This window comes from Bos indicus, chromosome 15 (assembly GCF_029378745.1).
Source record: "Bos indicus isolate NIAB-ARS_2022 breed Sahiwal x Tharparkar chromosome 15, NIAB-ARS_B.indTharparkar_mat_pri_1.0, whole genome shotgun sequence".
In the NCBI taxonomy this organism is placed as follows: domain Eukaryota; kingdom Metazoa; phylum Chordata; class Mammalia; order Artiodactyla; family Bovidae; genus Bos; species Bos indicus.
Genome location: NC_091774.1, coordinates 75,767,657 through 75,788,933, shown reverse-complemented (window position 1 = coordinate 75,788,933; position 21,277 = coordinate 75,767,657). Strand labels below are relative to the sequence as shown.

The 21,277-nt window shown below is 53.2% G+C and overlaps 1 protein-coding gene across 7 annotated transcripts in view; it reads right to left on the bottom strand.

The window, feature by feature from the left end:
• PRDM11 (PR/SET domain 11) overlaps nucleotides 1–21,277 on the bottom strand; it is a 96,444-nt gene that overhangs the window by 9,198 nt on the left and 65,969 nt on the right. For 5 of the 7 annotated variants that reach the window (XM_070804107.1, XM_070804110.1, XM_070804109.1 and 2 more), the window contains exons 5-7: nucleotides 20,642–20,709; nucleotides 5,292–5,479; nucleotides 760–1,386 (exon numbers count right to left, since the gene is read on the bottom strand). In XM_070804107.1, the coding sequence (XP_070660208.1) occupies nucleotides 760–1,386; nucleotides 5,292–5,479; nucleotides 20,642–20,709 (883 nt within the window). Of the gene's footprint in view, nucleotides 1–759; nucleotides 1,387–5,291; nucleotides 5,480–11,009; nucleotides 13,254–16,273; nucleotides 16,696–20,641; nucleotides 20,710–21,277 lie in introns of those variants that run through there. The other 2 variants (XM_070804112.1, XM_070804111.1) reach the window with 2 other exon arrangements.

The window sequence follows — 21,277 nt, the reverse complement described above, 5'->3', positions numbered from 1 at the left end:
TCCACGAGCATGAGCTCAGGGAACTTAAATGTTCTGTATCCACCAAAGAGGAAAACTAGGAGAGCCGAGCCCGTGGAGGAATACAGCACATCCCAGGTTTCACAGCGGGACCATGAGGACATGGGACTTGTTTGTCCCACCGCTAAGGTGCCCTCAAATGAAGGCAGCTGGGGCCCCAAGCGAGCTGGGGATCAGAATGCAGTTAAGACACAGGCTTGGAAGAGCTGCAACACCTGAGCTAAGGGGTGTGGTTAAAAAGGAAGTGCTGTGTAAATCTCTAATTCAGCTGTGTAGTGAGAGGCTTTCCTCGTGGTTGAGCAGCCCTAAAAGATCCAGGAGCCAAGAGAAATGGGCAAGGGGAGGTCACTGCCCTGCATTCCCATCAGGAAGGCCGGGGGCTCTCCCCCATGGGACACCCTGCCTGGGACTGGGAGAGAAGAGAAAGATTGAGTTTAGAAGTCGGGCTTTGGGGTAAGACACCGGAGAAAGGCAACGGGTCAAGAACACAGCACACACCCCCTCCTGCAGCGGAATTTCCTTTATTGACGAGGAGGATACAAGGGCAAGACACGAAGCCCCCAAGGGAGCTGCAGGGCGGCCTGTCGGAGGCAGCTGAGGGCGTGGACTGCGACCGGTGCCCACCTCTGAGTTCCCAGGCCTCTCCCTGAGGGGGGCATCCCCAGGGAGCACCTGGCCCCCCTCCACACTGTCCACCGCACGTTCCTCCCTCGGACAACAATTTCACCCACACCAACTTACCTGCGGGGTCTGAGAACTCGGGGAGCTCCAGGACCTGCGCTGGCAAGGTGGGGGGCTCAGGAAGCGTGCCAGACTTAAGCATGTCTAGTTCGGCCTGGAGTTCCCGGACCTTCTTCTTTAGGCGAATACAGTTAGGGCAAAAGGAGGTGGTGGGCAGCTCGGGAGGGTCGGACGCAAGGGAGGCCTCAGCGGGACTGTCGGCCTTGAACGACGAAGGCTCCTCTTCTTCGTCCTCCAGGGGGCCTGCCTCCTTGGAAGCCCCTTGGGGCACCTTCCAGTCCCCGTCCCCCTGGGTCCGACTGGCATTCTGCACGCCGTGCGACATCGTCATTGCACACTGACCGTAGGCGTCATTCTGGCGCTTGGGGACCTTCCTGATGACCAGGGAAGTGCTCAGTGCGAGCTGGTGGGCTTCTACCTTTGCGGATTCCAGTGAGGCCTCTAGCACATCCTTGAAAATGAGGTCAATCTTCTTCTTCTTGGCCTGGGGGTGCACGTCCCCCTCGTCAAAGCCACGCTTGTAGGGACTTTTGCCCTGTCTCAACACAGGGAGCTGAAGGGGACCCCTCAGGTCTTCTGGGTTATCCAGAGCCTGCTCAGACTTCTCCTTCTGCAACCTCTTCTCTCCTAGGAAGGAAAACCAGGGTGTGAGGAAGTGGGGAAAAGCCCCAAAGAGGAGAAACCAACAGAAAACAAAGTGCTCCTGTCAGGAAGTCGCTTGACGCATCCCTCTGGGCCCGGCCTTGTGCAGCAGGTGTGGCAAAACTGGGGCAGATTACTCAGTGAAGAATCGGGCTAACCTAACATATGGGTGGGGACTTCACCAAGGTCTTTGACATCATTTACGTGATAGAAAGAAACAGAAATGGATCACAGGGTCTGGAGTCAAAGGACCCCAAAAAGTGGCGAGAACTCCTTTTAAAGAGGCAGTTTCAATGTAGCCTTATGTGTCAAAAAGTGAAAGTGAAAGTCGCTCAGTTATGTCTGACTCTTTGCGACCCCACGGACTATAGAGTCCACGGGATTCTCCAGGCAAGAATACTGGAGTGAGTAAGCCGGTCCCTTCTCCAGGGGATCTTCCCAACCCAGAGATCAAACCCAGGTATGTTTATAAGTTGAGCAAATGCTGTAGGCGTGGGGATTTGGCAGTTAAGGAACTCGCCATCCTGTCATCCTAAAAGATGACGTCCCACGTGATAAGCTGAGTGGGTGGTAACGTAGCTCAGCGAAGTGCATAAGGAGCTCTCGTGCCTACAGGCTTCCCCTCGTCTTAGCAATTGGAAGACGGCCACTTCCACTTGACAGTGTGTTAGTCGCTCAGTCACATCTGACTCTTTGGGATCCCATGAACCGTAGTCTGCCAGGCTCCTTTGTCCATGGAATTCTCCCGGCAAGAATACTGGAGTGGGTTGTCATTTCCTTCTCCAGGGATCTTCCTGATCCAGGGATCAAACCCGTGTCTCTTGCATTACAGGCAGATTCTTTACTGTCTGAACCACCAGGGAAGCCCAAGTTGGTAAAAGGTACACAAAGCACCGAGTCCCACTTCTTCCTCCTCCCTGACTATCCCTTAGGGCAAAGTCCATCTTATAGCAACTGTCCTTTCTAATTCTTCCAGTAACCAGAAGATAGGATGATGTGAGGAAGCATGGCCTGAACCTCTGTGGGTCTCACTGATCACCAAGGCAGGAAGAAAAGGGAAGTCAGGGACACCGACAGCTGCGGGGGGCTCCAAGATGACAGCCTCTAGCATGATAAAGAAGGACGCGTGGACACAACGCACGCTCAAAATACAGCCGCTGTGTTTCCTTATCTGACAATTCTGACGTTTCCTCTTCTATTTCTTTCTATCGTGTAAATGATGTCAAAGACCTTGGTGAACTCCCCAACAATACATTATGTTAGCCTGATTCTTCAAAATGGCTAATACAGTTGCACAAATTGCTATAGATGTGTGGATGCTGCCTGCTCAAGGACAAGGTTATTCGAATTTTCTGGGATGAGCAGGAGATTTCTTTGGGGTCAAGGCTCCCCAAAAAAAATCTGTGGGTCAAAGAAGACCTTTAAACATTATGAAATTGATTCTAAAGCCTCCACAAAACATGGGGGAAATACCACAAAGTAAATCAATGACCCAAAGTAGACCAATAAATAAAGTCTTTGAATACATGTCTAGATGCATCCTGTTCTTAAAAGATAACCACAAAGGAATAATTTATGCTCTTTAGGAAGCAGTTCTGGCCTCCAACTAATATTCCTACTTAATGCTGCTCAGTTGCTCAGTTGTGTCCAACTTGTAGCCTGCCAGTCTCCTCTGTCCATGGGATTTCCCAGGCAAGAATACTGGAGCAGGTTGCCATTTCCTTCCCCAGGGGATCTTCCCAACCTGGGATCGAACCCGCATCTCTTGCACCTCCAGCTTTGGCAGGAGCCACCAACCACTTGAGCCACCAACTAGAGTTCCTACTTAATAAGGACTAATAATTCAAGCTCTGGACTTTAGCAGGGCTCCAACCTCCAATTACAAAGAAGTCTCCTTCCATGTAAGACCTTAATTGGTTGAGCGTGGGGGATTCCCCCCTCCAGAGCAGGACAGGTGCACAGATCTCAGACACCACTATCAGAGACCGCCAAAGCTACAGGCTACATGGACACATCTAAAGGACACTGAGCCCCATGGCTGCTCCCAAGGGCGTCAGGGCCAAGTCCACCCTCTGCTCTGACCCTGCCCATGGAGGCTTCAGTTCCCTCCCTATTTCCTACTTCTCAGCCTGGCCAGGAATCGACATTCCATCCTCCTGTAACTGCACACATCTTGGCAGACAGATTTCAAGTCTGTCTGCCAGGCTCCTTTGAACCACTCCTGAAAGCTCAAGCCTTTCTCTGAGCATTCTCCTTGGGTCTCAGGGCTCTCTGAGGATGATGTAGCTTGTGGTGCTTTGGAGAAGACACTGGGGAAAAAAGATATTACAGATCCAGAAGAATTCAAGAAGATTCTGGCCAAGGGATGGAACCTGTGTCCTCAGATACAGCTTGGTTTTCTCTTCTTCTGATTATAAGATTCTTTTGGAAATTTCCTGACAGTCTTCATTCATTTCTTCTTTTATCCATTCAACAAAGATTTATTGAGCACCTAATCTGTTCCAGACATTTTCATCATGGCATCTCCGGAGATCAAATGGAAATCATTGCAATCATGTCATGGAAACATGCCTTCCCAAGTGTAACTGGCAAATATGTGCCCAACACCCAGCTCCAAAGAAGACAAGAGATGAGCGTATCTATTGGGTCTCTTCTCACTGCCCATCCAATCACCAGATACCTTTTACCAAGTCAGGTAGCAGCTGTGTTCTCAGTGTTCACAATTTGCTTTGCTCTGTTTTGATTTTGAAGATAGCGTCATTCCAATGGGTCCTTCTCACTCCTTTTTTATCATTTCTCTTCATAGTCCAAATGAAGCTTTATTTACAATAAGTAGGTTGGTCAGAAACATGATATAGTGAGGCTTGGGTGTAGGTTTGGTTCCCAGGGCCAGATGGACTCTGGGTCTTTGGATATGTGGTTTTAGTTCAAGGAAGGTCCCGTTGGAAAAATGACCTGGGCTCACCCATTTGTGCTGGCGTGGCTGAGGATGACCAAAAGAGGCAAGGGGCTAGGAGCTGGCGAATATTTTAAACCACTTTCAAATGATTCCTTTAAATGGAGCCTGGATGGACACCCACCCACCAGGCTATGATCCATACATAAACTCACCTTCCCACCTCTCTCCAACCTTCTTCTTCTAAGAGAAATTGCTCTTTCATAGCGTATCATTAGAACAGCTAGGAAGGAGATGAGGAGGAAGCAGGGAAGAAACTGGTTTTGTCCGGGAGGCCAGACGACACTGTAGGTTAGAGCTTAGACCCTGGACTGAGACAGACGTGGGTTAGGAGCCTGGCTCTGCCTCTGCTGAGCACTGTATTTATCTGATGAGTGAGTCACTATATTTATCTGCTGCTCAGGGTCTATACTTGTAAGATGGAGAGAATAATCCACATGCTACCATTAGCGTGTATATTATTCATCTAATTCTCACCACACATTCACAGAGCAGGTGCTAATGGGAAGGATTACATGGGACACTGTAGAAAACACGTCTAGCACGTATGAAGTACTTAGTAAGTACCACCTGTTATTGCTGCTATTATCGAGCCAGCGGCAGTTTACAACATCCTTCCATCAATCTGAGTTGGGGAAACAGAATCGATTTTGATTATATCATTGGCACTGGAGACTCGTCTCACTCCCTCATGCTCTGAAACATCTGTAATAGGGCTCCTGACCCTGTCTGGGGGAGGAGGACACGCTGGGGTGCCACTGGTCCATCCCAGAGCAGCTGCTCCAATCTAGCCCATCAGTTTCCCTGAGTTCCTCTGGGTCTCCCACGTATACAGTATTTCCCATTGGATTTCCTAGAAGCACCTACAGAAGCATTTCTGGCCTCGCTAGGGCTCGGCGGCGGGCGTGGCCCACCCCCACGTGTGGACACTCACCTCGGGCCAGGTTGCGGTGGATGGTCTCCTGGGACATGCTGTGCAGGCGCTTCATGTAGTCCTCGCTGTACCAGACGCGCAGCCGCTCCCCCGGCCGGATGTCCCGGCAGGCCCGGAAGTAGATGCGCTCGCTGTGCTGGAAGGCCAGCAGGTTCTGCTCCCTCTCCTCCCGGGAGATGACCACGTACCTGGGGGCGAGGGGGACAGGTGAGAAGGCGCGGGCCACTCTTTGGTGAGTGCCTGCTGGTACCAGGCACAGTGCTGGGCAGGTGCCGGTGGCTGGACGTCCACGAGCATGTGGGCATCTGCCAAACCCTACAGGGAAGCTGCCCTTCGAGGACAGGCTCCCCAGCTGGAGCCAGTCCCTAGTCTCGCTGTCTGGTGTGACTTCAAGCAAGCCTCTGTACCTCTAAGAATCTGTTTGCCGAAACTGGAAATGACACCTGCCCTGCCCACCTCCTAGGTTCTGGTAAACATAAGATTCAACCCCAGATAGACAGGTGACTAGAAAACTATTTTTCACTAACTTTTTTTTTTTAAGTCTTTATTGAATTTGTTACAAAACTGCCTCTATTTTATGTGTTTTTTGGCCACAAGGCATGTGGGAACTTAGCTCCCCAAGTGGGAATCAAACCTGCACCCCTGGCATTGGAAGGCAAAGTTTTAACCACTGGACTGCCAGGGAGTCCCCCTCTTCACTATCTTTTAACTTCAGGGGCTCCCAGATACCCGCAGGTTTCTGATGGTGGTAAGGGTGAGGCCCTTGAATTGTTTCCGGTACGTCACAAAGCCTAGCAGAAGGAACCATGTGACAAGGGTGCCTGCAGGATCAATGAATGAATCCTAAAGATCAAAGTCTTAAAAGAAAAAAAAAAGGATGCCCAGGGGAGACAGGAGAGGTAGGTAAATAAGGGGCAAGGGAAGGTGAGCAACCACCTAATCTAAGTCATTTTCAGGTAAGGAAACTGAGACGCAGAGAGGCTAAGTCACTTGCTTAAGGTCACACTGCTAATAAATGGGAAATAGAGCACTGAGGTCTATGCTTTTCCTGCTAGAACTCATGGCTCCTTTGTGGGCATGTAAAGCACCAACTTAGCAATGCCCAGAAAACCCTCAAAGTTCTGTCGAACCCTTAGAATTTGCAGCTCTCACCCATTCTCTCTGAAATGACATCCCCAATATCCAACCTGCCACCTCACTCACCTCCAAAAGGTGAGGTGATGCAACATTTTCAGGCAGGTGAAGATGTACAGATCAAATGGACAAGAGGACATTATTTGGCGTTTTAGGGTTCTGCGCTATCCAAGTGCCTAGGAAATTTGCAGTCAAAAAAGGGAGGTCCAAGAGGGAGGAGATGTATGTACACATATGGCTGATCCACTTCACTGTACAGCTCAAACTAATGCAACATTGTAAAGCAAGTATCTTCCCCTCCCCCCAAAAAACCCCTTCTTTTCCTTATGCTATGATTTGTCTTAAAAGCTAGGGAACAAATCAAAGTCTCTCTGACTGGCCCAGCCCAGAGAATTGTAGTTGGAACAGTCTGAGGGAAACTGTAGTTCACAGAAAAAAATCCAAATGGATGATGAATAAATGAAAGTATTCAGCATCACTGATAAGAAAAGAGGCGCAAAGTAGCACATTGTATCGTTGGCACACATAATTTTTTAAGTGATCAGCTCTGTACTGGTAAAGGTGGCAAGACTAGGGTTTCCCATTCTAATGGTGGAGAATAAACTGGCACAACCCTTTGGGAAGCAAGTTGGCAACACGGACTTCAACAAGTATTTGTTCATTCACGTTCACAGCAGCATTATGCAACAACAGTCAAAATGTGGAAGTAACCCAAGTGTCCACTGATGGATGAATGGATAAGCAAGATGCGGTATAGACACCCAGTGGAATAATAGCCATAAAAAGGAAGGAAATTCTGATCCACACTACAACATGAACGATTCTTGAAGACACCTACTAAGTGAAATAAGCGGGCCACAAAACAACAAATAGTATATGATTCCACTTCTGTGAGTAGTCAAATTCACAGAGACAGAAAGTAGAATGGTGTTTGCCAGGGGCTGGGGGAGGGGGCAATAGGGAGTTAGTGTTCGATGGGTACAGAGTTCAGTTGGGGAAGATGAAAAGGGTTCTGGAGACGGATGCTGGTGCTGTTTGCCCAACACTGTGAATGTACTTAATACCACTGAACTTTACACTTAAAATGGTAAATTTTATGTTATGTGGATTTTCCCACAGTTTCTGTAAAATTAAGGAAAAAAAATATCCAAAATGTTAGGATGTGAATCAAGAATGCAAACTCTGCACACCACAATGCTGACTTGTTTCACTGCTTGTAATAGTGCAAAAGTATCTAAATGTCTAAAACCAGAGAAACGATTTAATAAACCGTGGTATATTTGTATGCTGGAATGTTACTCATCTACAGAAAAATCTTTTCAAAGAATCTTTTATGACATGGAAAAACGGTCCCAATATAATGCAAAGTGGAAACAACAGGACTGATGTATTGTGGTTCTAATCATGCTTTAAAAACAAGCCTGGTAAACCACTTGAAATACACCAATGTTTTAACAGTGATTAGCCTTTATAGATGGTTCTACTTCTTTATAATTTTCTGTACTTTCCAAGTCTTCCTCAATAAGCAATTATTACTGTTAATCCCTCTCCCCCACCCCCTAAAAAAGCCAATTCCAGTACAAATGCCAATTCCAGTACAGGCTGTCAGTGGGGACAGTCATGGTGGCCAGCGGCTTTGGGAATCCACATCTGTGGTACCCCAGGCATAGCGCCCCTCACATATAATCTCAACTCCCCAACTGTAGGAGTCTATTTTTTCTTCATACGTGAGATTTCTTCTAAATGTGCAAACTCTTTTCCCAGTCCCCATTTTAGCAAAAGCCTGGGATCTGACATCCAAAATTAATCAGCCTAGTGGTCAGCACAGAGCAGAACTGAGGCAGATCAAACTTCTCCACTCCCTGACCCAGAAGGCAAACCATTCATTCATGTTTTGTTCTAACAAGAATCACTTGAATCACAGAGCCCAAGGGGAAAAGTACACAATCTTTCCTTTTTCCAGTTTCTAAATAGCTATCCGGCTCTAAAAGATAGAATTATTTTCTCTGACATTCAACTTGAAGAGAAAAAAGTAGATGAGGAACACGAAACGATTAGGCATTTAGTCCAAAGAGCAACCTGGTGAAGATGTCAGGTTTAGAAAGATTCAAGTCCATTTCCCTTTCTACCTCTTCACACTTTCCGAACCCAACAAGAATCAATACTTAGGGGAAGAGAGGTCCTACTGAGCCTTTCCCTTCTTCAGGGGATCTTCCCAACCTAGGGATCGAACCCCGGTCTCCTGCATTGCAGGCGGATTCTTTACCAGCTGAGCCACTAGGGAAGCCCACTGTTTAGCACAGGGAACTATAATCGATATCCTGTGATAAACCATAATGGCAAAGAATATGAAAAAGAATACATATAGCTATACATACACACACATATGTAGGTATAACTGGATGACTTTGCTGTACAGTAGAAATCAACACAACACTGTAAATGAACTATATTTCAATTAAATAAATTATTAAAATATTTAGGAAGAGGACTCCAAAACTTTGTATAGATCACAAAGTATCTTCAAAGATCAAAACTGGTTCAGCATCCTGTTGTACTTGGTGATTCTGAAAGTTGGCATTTGAAATAAGATACACATGGGAGCTCTCAGTGAATCATAAACAATCCATTCCCATGAAAAGATGTTTATGTTAAATCATTTTTGAAGTAAAGCTAAATGGAGCCAGCTAAGTCCCAACATCAACTATTTCTAGCCAGGTCTCCCACTTTTAAGTATTTTGCGGTAACACCCAAACGGCTGGATCCACGCCTAGAATCCCTCTGTCCCCACTCAACAACCCCTGTATGCAGAAGCACGCCTGTTCCATTACACGGCTGCAGGTGAACAAGGGCCCTTCCTGGAACCGAAGGCTTCCAGGGAGTGAAAATCTATTTGTTGTTTCCAGTCACTACCTCGTTGGCTGGAAGCACAGAGTATGTCAGAAGGATGATAGAAAATGCACAGCATAGGCTGATCTGTGAACACTAGGGCTTATTTGACGGTTTTTCAAACCCTTTGAAGCAATCAAGGGGGTGGGTGGTGGTGGTGGTGATGGTGGTGGGGTGGTTCTGGACTGAAACTTTCATGATGACAATGGATTGTTTTTACTCTCAACTCTGCTGACTTTGGGTATTGGCTAGATAAGCTCTAAGACAACACTTTTCAGACCTCACCCACTGAGTCTTATCAAGTGCACCATATTTTCTAACTGGCTCAGGAAATGAACTATCAGTTTCAACTCAAGAGAGAAAACAATCTACAGGGCATCTATTTTGTCGGCAGGGATAGATGAAGGCCAGGCTCAAACTCTCCCACCCAGGGGCTCTGTCTATGATGGAAAGGAAGCAGCCCAGTCCCCGAGGCAGAGATAGGAAAGGAATGACTAAGGAGAGGCTGGGCTCTGTATTCTGGGCTGGGAAGGTCTTTGGGTTAGGCATTCACCCCCTAGATCCTCACCTAGACTTTAAGAGAACACCACCCAGCCAGCCCTCCCTCGGCACGGCTGGACGCCTCAGACTCTTAGGAGCGATGTCCCCATCTAAAAGCTGAAACTGGCTGCTCATTCATTTCCATCCACTGGCACCAGTTTCTCCTTCCTGTTTAACTTGCTAGCCCCACATTCCCACTGAAGCCAAGAAAAAGAAGCGGAAAACCTTTCCATCTGAAGTCGACAAGTCTCTGCATCTCTGTGTCCCTTCTGCTTCCTACATGCCCTCTTCTCTCCCCAGGGCCAGAGGGAGAGGCCAGCCAGTCACCACTTAGCACCTTGACCTTGGTGGGAAAGACCCCCAGGCCTGGTTTCACAGCATCTTTGCATCTCCTGGAGATTGGATAGTCTTCATTTCCATGACCCTGCTTTTTTGGTCAAAAATGGTAGAGGAGGACCTAGATTCCAAGAGATCAAAGACAGGCTGGAATCTTCCAGAAAGTGGATGGATCCTTGGTCAGGACCTGGGCATTTCCTGCCTGGGAGAATCTCTCCCTGTGACTGGAAATAAGCCAGGGCAATGCATAGGTCAGGGGGTCCCTTTCCTGCTGAAGAAACTCCCCAGGGGAGCCAGAGGAAGTCACTTCATGAGAAGCCTCAGAGCTGGGTGAGAAGGGCTTTACCTGTGCCAGTCAGACACCCAGATCAATGCGCAGGTGAGCAAAAAAAATGAGTGTCTCAGAGGGGGCTCTGAGGTACCCTAGCAAATGGACAGCCCCTGACCCTTCCAGAGTTTCCTGCCAGAAATGGTGGGGCTTTCTCCCCCAGGACCCCTAACACACTTTTAGGAGACAAAAGGTAAAATTCATTGAGCAACATCTCACTTTTGATGAGCAGAGAAATTAAACACAGTGAAAACAATTTCTTATGTGGATGCTTTGCCTCCCTCAGCCTATCAATTCCTTTCCTTTCCTTTAAGGGTGCTGAACACAGGGCGTCTGAGAGCTGATGGGACCTGGAGAATGCCAGGGGCACTCAAGCCCCTCTCACCAACATGTTTTCCCTTGGTCATCTAACCCTTGCTTCGGGGGCCTTGAGGTTTTCACAGGAAGCGAAGAAAGAGAATATACACCAAAGAAAGATGCTGGAGACCAAGTGTGTTCCAAGTGTGAGATCAATTCTTTTTATTGCCATCTTAACAAAAATACTTGGGAAGGCAATCTTTGATTCCAGCATCAGAGGGTGGGGCAATGCCAGGCAATATAGTCAAGCCATCAGGCTGTCAGACAGGGGAGTGTTCACTTTTGGGGATCGGGAACCCCCAAAGAACCACAGAATGGGAGAAGGAGCCCAGGACACTGCAGTTGCCCTCCATTCTCCCAACACGGGGCAAAGCTCGGGCTGGGTTTAGAAGCAGCACTCCAGGAACGGCCATGGCGGGCACTGGGCACAGCGATCCTCCCAGCCCCCTGGCTCTAGGAGGCTGGTGTGGAAGGGTGGACGGCTGGGGATATATGGCAGCCTCAGGCCAGGGAGCAAAGAGGACACAGAGCTGAGCTGCACCCATGTCAGAGCTAAGCTTGCAACTGCCACACCCCCCACCCCCAACTCCCTCCCTAACTCGAAGAACCCGGCTCTTTCCCCACACTCCAAAACCAAACACAAAGCTTTGAGATGTGTGTAGCTAATGCATAGGCAGCCCAAGCAAGCGGAGGCACGGCATGCTAGAACCTGGAATGGGACAGGAGCCCTGCTGGGTTCTGGGTTCTTTTAGAAGCCAGGGGAGGGGTTGCCTTCTAGATCCTGAGATTTGGACCCTACTTCTTCCCAGCCACTGGCTGTCAGCCTTAGTGTTGGGGTTGGGGGTGGGGTGGGGGTCGGGGGGTGGGGGTGGGGTGGAGGAAGGGGTAGGTGGGAGGCCGGGGGTGGACTCACATCCTAAATGCTGCTGTTGCCTCCCACTCAAAGCCCAGAGGGCTTGGCAGGGGCAGGAAAGGAGTAATACCCGTCCCAAGTCTAGATTTGGCCTCTGACAGGGGAGCTGGAAAAATCCACAGGTTCGACTTCCGGTTCTGCCCTCACTCCCGAATAGACGATACTGTTTCATTTGTCATCTATGAAATGCAGATGAGGATGGTGGTAATGATGACCGTAACCCCCGACTCAGCTGCCTCTCCCGCTCTGTCCTGAGGACCCACCGAGTTCACACGCTCGGAGAAGCGTAAAGTGCTCTACGATCACCAGGTCGTGTCTTCCCTTTCCTCTGACGTCATCTGGCTCTCCTCCCCGCCCCACAAAAGGCAAGCACGGCAGCTGAGCACACGCGCGCGTGCGCGCGCATACGCACGGAGGGCAAGCAGAAGGCCAAGGCAGGGGCTCAGAGCCCTGGGGGAGGGGAGGGCAGACCCCTCCTGGAGGGGCTGAGCTCTGCCGGCCCCTCCGCAGGCCTCGCTGCCCCTTTCCCCAGCCCCCCGAAAGCAGCAGAATCAGGGCCTGGGAGGCTGGTACAGCAGCCCTGAGGATGGAGAGCAGGATTCCATTGAGATGCTCTTGCAGCCCCCTTCCCTGCAAGGCCTGCTGCCGCGGGATGCAGACCAAGAGGAGGCTGACCTTCCAGGACAAGCAAGCATTGAGCAGGCAGTTTTTCCTGCATCTTGAGCACCTGCCAAAGATGAGGGAGTCGGGCTGAGCCCAGGGCAGCCAACCTGTATTCAGTGAGGAGATGACAGTCCCCCCAGCACCCTACAAGGTCATCGATGGTGGACACGAGAGACTGCTCCCCCGTCTCAAGGCCAGACGCCCCTCCTCCAGCTTTCTTCCTCCCAGTGCAACTGGCCGGCTTAGAAATTGTGCTTTCTCTTCCGAGACCTGGTAGTCCGTGCTGGAGCTGGTACCGGGGGCGCCTCTGGGGGCTCCACTGGGCGAGCCTCGGCTGGGGGGCTGGGGCCCACGGGGGCGGCCCCGGCAGGCCCCCGCTGAGATGCCTGAACCCCATCCCGGATCTCCATCAGCGTCTGGCACGCCTGGCTGACGCGGCCGCTCAGCTCGGCCATAGCCTGGCCGATGGCCTGCATGCTGCTTGCGAGGTCCCGGTGTGCGGCCACCAGCTCCTGGCAGAACTGCCGAAACACCTCAGTCTGCTGGGCGTGGGCATGGAGGAGCTGCCAGTCCAGGCCCGCGCTGGGCGGGCCGGGGTGCGGCCGAGGGGTCCTGCAGGCAGCCTGGGGCGAGGGCCGGGGCAGGGCCTCCGGCTTGGGGCCCACGGTCTCGGACTGGTCGGAGGAGGAGGAGGAACGGAGCAGGGTGGGCCTGGCCAGGCAGGCCTCTTCCTCTGGCGAAGGCCGCAGGGGCACCCGCAGTGGCTGCCTCGAGGGCCCGGGGGTCTCCTCGTCTTCATCATCTTGGGGGATAAAAAAACAAAGAAGGGCGAATGATTACAACCGGGAGAAAGACGGCAGCTCTGGGCTTGGACACCCCCCCACCGGCAAAGTTACCAGCTTCCCCCACCCCACACCCCGCTACCCCTCTGCCTAGTTTGGCCTCTGCTCGCTCCCCATCCAGCCGTGGAAAAGTATCTGCTCCCTAGGCCCCCAGGGTGTTTGGGCCAAGCACCCCAGGGAGACAGGTGAGCACAAACCCCCCCAGACCTCAGGCCCCCTTCCTATCCCAGGCACAGCGACACTCTAGAGCGACCACGGTCCCAGGGACGGCATGTCAACCCACGGGCTCATTTCCTCTCTCTGCAGCTCAGTTTCTCAAAGCAAAGATAACAACTGCTCTACCTACCTCCCCGACCTCTTGCCCATCTAGCAGGGCTGTTAAGAAGACTACACAAGAGGACAGAAGAAAGCCCTACACTGCCAGGATGGTGCTGTGATGCTCTTGGCCACTGCCCCCGAAGTCCAGCCCCCACGCGGCCGTTTCTGCGTTGCTTGGGGCCACCTTGTGGCCTTGCTGGAATCTGCCACTCTTGGTCATGGTGGGGGAAGCTGACAAGACTGGAGAAAGGAGGCAAGGGATGGCGGTGCTGGGACAGACAAGCCCAGGCAGGGCGGAGCAGATCTACCTGGACGACCAGCCCTGCTGCTCCCTCGGTGCCTCCAGGCGGGCTCCCGGAGCAGACACATCCCATCTACCCAGGAACACCCGATGGCCCACAGGGAGCATCAGACAGACCGCTCCATGCGGCCCGTCACAGGGAGGGGCCCAGCCCTGCACACTCAGATCTCAGCGGCTCTCTCATGACCAAGGTTGTGTTGAGCAAATTCCCACAGCAAGAGCGAAAAACATACAGGCTGACCCTTCAGACAGGCTCATCTCTCTGCCTGTACGCGGGGTGGGGGGCTGAATTCAGAACCACCCCAGGGAAGGTGACCGGATCTTGGGCTGCGTGCCTCCCAAGGGTCCTACCGTCTCCTTAGGGCCAGCATGGGAGAGAGCCGAGTGCCTTGTAGACCCCCACTTGGTGGACTCCCACTCTGTGGGAGAGGGGCGCTGGAAGGACCAGGATGTACTGTGGTGACGTCGTTTCCCTCCCTTTCAGGGCCTCGTCCCACCCAACCCCTGGCCAAGTGCCGCAGCAGCTGGGAAAAGGAGGGCCCGTCCCGCCTGCGGTGGAGGGGTCCTGGGCCCCCTGCCCAGCTCATGTCACATTTGGTAACCTCATTACCTTCAGTCTCCGGGAGACAGAAGGATGAGCAAGACAGAATTTAAGAAACAGACTTCACCTAGATAGCCCCCTTCTTTTTCTCATAATTTGGTAGCATCGTCCTGAAACTTGGGAGCTGGGATTCTCGGGGACCTGGCAGACCCAGGTTTGAATCCCTATTCTGAATCTAGTCCTGAGACTACCTCTGCGTCTGAAGCTTAGTTTCAGAGGAAGCTTAGCTTCATCTGGACCACACGGAGGTCAGACCGGAGGGTGTCCTCCTTCGTCCTTAGTTCTTAATAGCTGACTCTTGAGTAGCCCCCTGTCAGGAGCCCTCCCCAGGCCAGACAGGAAATTAGCACGTTCCCTGCAGTAGGGGGCCTGGGAAGGGAAGGCTGGGTCTCTGTGAACCATCTTCCCCTGGGCTGGCCTGGCTGGCATCCTTGGAGCCCTCCTGCCCTGCTGGTCACTGGGAAGCCGGACGGCCTCCAGCTGGGACCGCACGTGGGGACAGATGTGTGGAGAAGCAGAGCTGAAAGGGGGTGGCAGCCCCAGCAAGGAGTAGGGGTGGGGGGGGGGGGGTCTCGAGTGCTCCCCCTTCTGGTGAGCGCCAAGAACTACAGCCCCAAAGGACAGCCGCCCCGTCTAGGCCGGGAAATTCCACACCCATCCAGCCCCTGGCATCAGCGTTCATCCTGAGCCTCTGCTTCTTAGCAGAGGGGGAAAGAGGAAGATACTTGCTGAGGGAGAAGAAGAGGTGGAGGGGGCCATGGGGAGAGGAACCAGAGCGCAGAGAGAGGGATTTTAGAGACAGCCTTGGGGCAGGCAGAAAGAGGCAGAGGACACAGAGAAAAGAAGCCAGCAAGGCACCACAGAGGCCCCGCGGAAATATCACAGAAACAAAGACCCTGGGAACAGGCACACAGACAGGCCTGAGCTTTCGGGGGCCCGGGACTTGGCCGGCTTCCTCCGACGCCCCTCCCCCTTCTCCTGCTGCACGGGGCTTCCCTGGCTCCTCTCTGTTCCTGGAACGTGCCAAGCGCCTTCCTGATGCGGGGCCTCGTACATGCTGTTCTGCCTGTGAGGCCCTCCTCCCCTCCCCTGCGCTGCGCCCCACGCACACCCGTCGGGTTAACTCTTCCCCACCCTTCATCTCCATTCAACTGTCTCTCCCTGGGGTGGGGGGTGGGGGGCCTTTCCCAGCCAGTCCACTCCTGCTCTCAGACCACCACCGGCTGCTCTCTAATCTACAGGGCTGAACCCAGCAGGAAAATGCGGGTGCTTGCTTCAAAAACTTAGTCTGAGTTTCAGGAAGGCGAGAGTCAGCCCAGCTCCCAGCCCTTGGGGGAAGACAGGTCGTATGCCCACCAAGTCAGCTCTGTTCTCAGGACTTCCTGTATTCATCTACTGATCCTTCTTTACTCATTTCCTCGTGCAACTGTTTAATGAAAGGTTTCTTATTCTCAAGAGTCTAAGGAACTTCCCAAGAGCAGGGCTGGGGGAGGTTTTAGAATCAACTCTGTCTTCCCAGCTCCCAGCATCATGTTCAGGACATATTCTAGAATGAATGAAGGGAAAGAGGCGGGGAGAGGACGGAAGTGGGAGAAGGAAGGAAGGAAGGATGGAAGGGCTGGGCGAGGCAGAAAGGAACAGCAGAGAGAGAGAGAAGGCAGGTGCGGGGGACATCGCCAGGAGTGAGCGGGAGGCAGGCAAGGGGGGTGCGGGGAGGGGGGCAGGGGGCGCGGGGAGGGGAGCAGGGGGGAGGTACTCACAGCTGGTGGAAGGGCTGTCCGTGCCGTCAAGTTCCACCCTGGGGAAGCCGTGCCCGGACCGGGCCGTTAGCAGTGCCGACTCGATTGCCCTCTCGTGGGCAGTGAGCACGATAGCAGGGGCTCGGCCCCCGGCTCCGGGGCCCGACAGGGACTGCTGCATGAAGGCCAGCTTGTCCTTGGTCCTCCGTTTCATGTCATCCCATCTGTGTTTAATGTCCTTGACGGAGCGCGGAACCTGGCTGACGGAGGTGATTTTCCGAGCTATGCCTTCCCAAATCTTGTCCCTGTCGGCATGGGACAGCCGCATGGTCTCCCTCCCAAAGAGAACCGCTTCGTGGTGGGTCACCTCGGTGACCAGAATGTCCAGCTCCTCCTTGGAGAACTTGGGCTTCCTCTTACGCTCGGCCAGGGGCGCCACGTTCCTTGGGTTGAATATCCCACAAAGCACAATGGGGTAAATGACCGTCAAGGCGGCAGGCCTCCTCCTTCCTAAGTGCCGGCCCCCAGCCGAGGAGCCAGGAGGCGTCCGGGCGCCCTCGCCCGCTCACCACCACCACACCCAGCTCCTGGCACCAGGGCCCTCGCACTGCTGCTTGCGGGGCAGCAGGAGCCGCGGCACGCGCGACGGGAGCGCGGACGGAGCCGGACGCCTTCCGTTTCGGGTCCCGCCTGGCCTCTGACTAGCTGCGAGGAGCCAGGGCAGGCAGCTCGGCAGCCTCCCCTGGCCCCCTTCTCCCCGTCCTAGAACCAGGGGTTGTTACCGAGGAGGGACAAGCACGCTGATGTAAAGAGCTTTAAAGCCCTCAACAGGCATGAAGGATCCTTATTGGGGTTAGGACGAGGCCACAGCCTGAACTCAGAGATGTTGCACAGACCTGCAAACCCAGGGGCTTGCAGGAAGATTCTTTCAACAGGGAGACTATTTACAGTGGGCTTCCGAGGGGTGTGGCCTTGCTGGTGACGCCCACGATTAAGGCGTGGTCACAGAAAGCTTGTTCTGCAACCCCGTGGGTCTCTTCCCCTTTCTAGTCTCCCAGGTCCCCACCTTTGGGTGTGGGCAGGCTCCTCCCTGTTCTGACCGCCACTCCACTGCAGTGCTGGCAGCAGCTCCTTTTTGGCAGCTCATGGGTAGGACGTGAGGAGACCCTGAGCATCCATGGGGAGACAGGGTCCACTTTGATGGAGACCAGGAAGGCCCTTGGCTTCCATCTGCACAGAGGGTCCTCGGTCATGGGCACAGCACAGCCCTTAACCCCCTGGCTTGGCACCTGCTCTGGCTCTGCGACTCATTCTTTCCCACAGTGTGGTTCTGTCCACCCTTTATCTTATGTCCATGGTCCCAAAGATCCGCCCAGGAGAGCATCCCAGAGTATGATGGGAGACCCAGAGTCTGATTCATTCCCTCTGGCTGCTGCCAAAGCCACAGCAAGGGACAGGGCGCAAAGATCCTTCAGCCCTTGTCTCCCCACTCCACCCACCCAGAATACCACAGCCCCAGTGGCAGAAGAAGAAGGTGGAGGCTTTGTCACCCGCCCAAGACAGTGGCCAGGGCCTGGGCCTTGCACTCAGACAGACTTTGGATTAGAAGCTGAGTCTCCTATGCAAACCTTGTCCCCCGCCCCCACCCCCGTCTCCCCGGTGCCACCTCCAAGGGCTGCCACAAGGAATCTGTTCAGGACTTCTTAATCTCACCACTACTGGCATTTAGGATCAGAAATTCTTTGTTGGTAGGAGAGAGGGCATTCTGGACAATGTAGGATATTTACCAGCATTCTTGGCTTCTGCTCGATAGAAACCAGCAGCATTCACCCGCAGAGTTGTGACAACCAAAAACATTTCAACACACTGCTTCCAGGAGACAAAAAGAGCCCCTGCAGGGTTGTGGACCACCGATCTCATGAATGCACAGCACCCACTATGGGGCTGCCATAGAGTCAACAAGTGGGTGTCCATTCTATTCCCAGCCTAAACTTAGGTTTTGAGAAAATTAATCAACTCCATTCGATCTTCTGCAAGCCCCTAAGCTAGTGAACGTGTCCTCAAATTAGGAGCTGTACAAATGGAAGCCGTACATTAAGGGGGAAGAAGAGGGTCCCAGGATGAATTGGCTTTCCCCTCAACCCAGGAACCACCCGAGGGCTATCTCCCCGTCAATAAACCATAGACCCAACCCCAGCCTACCCCTTGAGTCTCTAATGAGATGAGGGCCCTCCAGCTGTGGGCCACCCTGGCACCATCTTGAATCAGAATGGGTCCTGGAGCAGGAACAGGACAGATGCCAGGCCAGCAAGGCAGCAATAGCAGAACCCACCCACATGAGGCCCCGGAAGCCAGGCTTGGCCTGGCCCCTCATGCACAGAGAGAACACTGGCCCAGACGCTCAGAGATGGATTCCAGTCCTGTTCTGCCGCTGACCACATCATCTTGACCCTGCTCTGCTCCGGGCCTCACTTTACCAATGGAGCATGAAGATCAGAGCAGAGCAGTGGTTCTCAACCCCAGCAGTGCATCAGAATCACTCTGGAGAGCTTTACAAACTGCCGACGCCCTGGGCTCAGTCCCAGCCTGATGAAGTCAGAATTGTGGGAGCGCCAGATGACCACTTAGTTAGCACAGGTGATGAATCCCCTTCTCTGCAGTGATGGCAAAGCCTTGTCCCCAAACGGAAAGATCAGAGATACATGGAAGAGCGGAACTGAATCAGCTCTCCTGGCCAAAACTTCAGTGCAGAAAGGCCTGACGCAGATCACACTCACAACACTTTCCTTTGCTTGCCTAAAGCCAGGCCAGAGCCACGGGCCAGGGGTCTGGGCCATGCAGCCCATCTGATCGCCCGCTGGACACCTGGTCGCCACTCCCCACTTCTGAGTCTTTGCTTACAAGTGCCCTCAAATGCCTCCCCTGAAGGCCCAGCTCAAAGGCCCTCCCCACCCTCGCTTTCATCTGAGTCCCCACAGCACATCGCCCTCACTTCCTTGGAACAGCCTCATTAGAAAAAGCAGTTTCCACAGCAGAAGGTGTGAGTCCTGGGAGGGCCGGGGAGCAGGGCTGGGCCCATCTATCTAGGACGCCCCGTACAGGCTCTGACTCACCGCAGGTGCTCAGGAATAAGGGCTGAGTTGCACGTGCTCATCTGACCTGAACCCAGTGATCGAGGAGAAGAGGGCAGCCAGAGATGTCCACCCACCTTCTTGGAGCCACTTTCAGGGCACAGCTGACCTGACTGTGTGAAACGGGGCAGGTCCCCATGGCACAAGACTGGGCCTGCCTGTTCTCAGCGGTTCCACTTCTGTACCTGTTCAATCACAATGAGGACAGCAGCTCCGACAAATCAGGGGGCGAATCCTTAAGTGTCCCGGAGAGTGTCCACAGCTGCCTGGCTGCCAGCCGGCCTCAGGTGGGAGACCCGTGGGCAGTGGGGCCCAGGGAAAGGGGACCAGACAACTCACCGCAGCCTCCCCACCTCAAACCAGTTTCTCTGCATTTGCTTGGCAAGTCTCAGGGTTTAAATCCAGCAGACTCCCCTCAGGGAGGCCCTAACTGCCCTCCCTCCAAGTATGATCTCTCCTCTACCCTCCAGCCCCCAGCCCTACGGGGCACAGACACTGACAGAGGGCCTGATCCATGGTGCGGTACTGCCTCGGGTTCAGGCCTCCAAGACCCAGCTCGCAACCCAGCTACTAACCTCTTCACAGCTCCTGAATCCCAGAGACAGGCCACCAAGGAGGCAATGAGGCAAGACTGACCTCCCATACCGCCCGCTGATGCCTCCCAACTCCCAGGCACACCACACAAGCCAGCAGCACAGAACCCAAAGGAAAGCTCGGCGCAGCTGCCTCGGGGTGGCCCTGGGCCAGTCTCCTGCTCGCTCTGGCTGGCAGTGAAGGATCCTTCTGGTGCAAACTTCTGTCCCCAGCAATGGACAAAATCACTCTAACAATCAAAAACTAATCTAGGGACTGCGCCCTTTTCCCTGGGGGCCTTTTAAACAATGGCTGGGAGTTGCACTTTGATGTGTCCTGCACCCCATCCAGCCGGAGTTTGCCTGCGAGAGGTGTCACAGTCCAGGGACACCCCCACCTCCACGCGAGAATGCCAGCAGGCTGGGGCCTGGGGCCTCCAGAGACACGGACATGTGTGTCCCCGTAAACAGCTGGTCCACCACAGGCCTCCTCCAGACCCTCTGATGGAAGCCTGGGGGAGTCAGAGGATTGGTCCCCCGGAGCTAGACATGTTCCTGCCAAGAGCAGTCCCGGGGCCTTCAGGGACTTCCACCACTGGAGACTCTAAAGGGCCAACGTGCTCCCTTGGCCTCCTTTCCAGAGTTTGGACAAGGCTCTTGGGAAAGCAGCAGAGAGCAGGACTCACCTCATCCAGTTGGCTTTAGTCTCATCTGACCCATCTATGGACTTGTAGCGGTTGTTTTTGTCCACAATCTGGAAGAAAGAGACAGTCTTGAAATGGGCATCTTTGAGGGGTGGGCTCTCGCGTCCCCAGCCTCCTCCCCAGACCAGGGCCCAAGGCCACCACCCAGAACCCTCCCTGTGGCCTCCCTACTAAGCCCCCATTGCTGCAGGACCAACCCGGAGCTGGGCAGGGATCCCATCTCCCTTCTCTGCCTTGAAGGAATACCCAGCACATGCCAACAAGCGGCATTGCCAAGAACATCACATTGCAACAGCAGTTGAATTCAGGCATTCCTCTCTCTCCACGGTTTCTGCGGGAGATAGAGGCTGACACCAGATGACCGGGCACACGTGATTCCAGCGGGTCCTTCCTCTCCCCAATCTCTAAATATTCAAGAACCTCAGGGTTCGGGGTGGACCCCTTCATCTTCCATAAAACTGTCTTTATTTCATCACCATTTCTGAATCACAGTTCAGCTGGATATGGAATTCTAGACAGATGAAGTTTATTTTCTTTCAGAAAATAAAGACTGCCAAAAAGGCTGCCATAGGCTCTTAAGCAACTTACTATTAGTCTCTGCTGTTCTTTTGTGGGTAA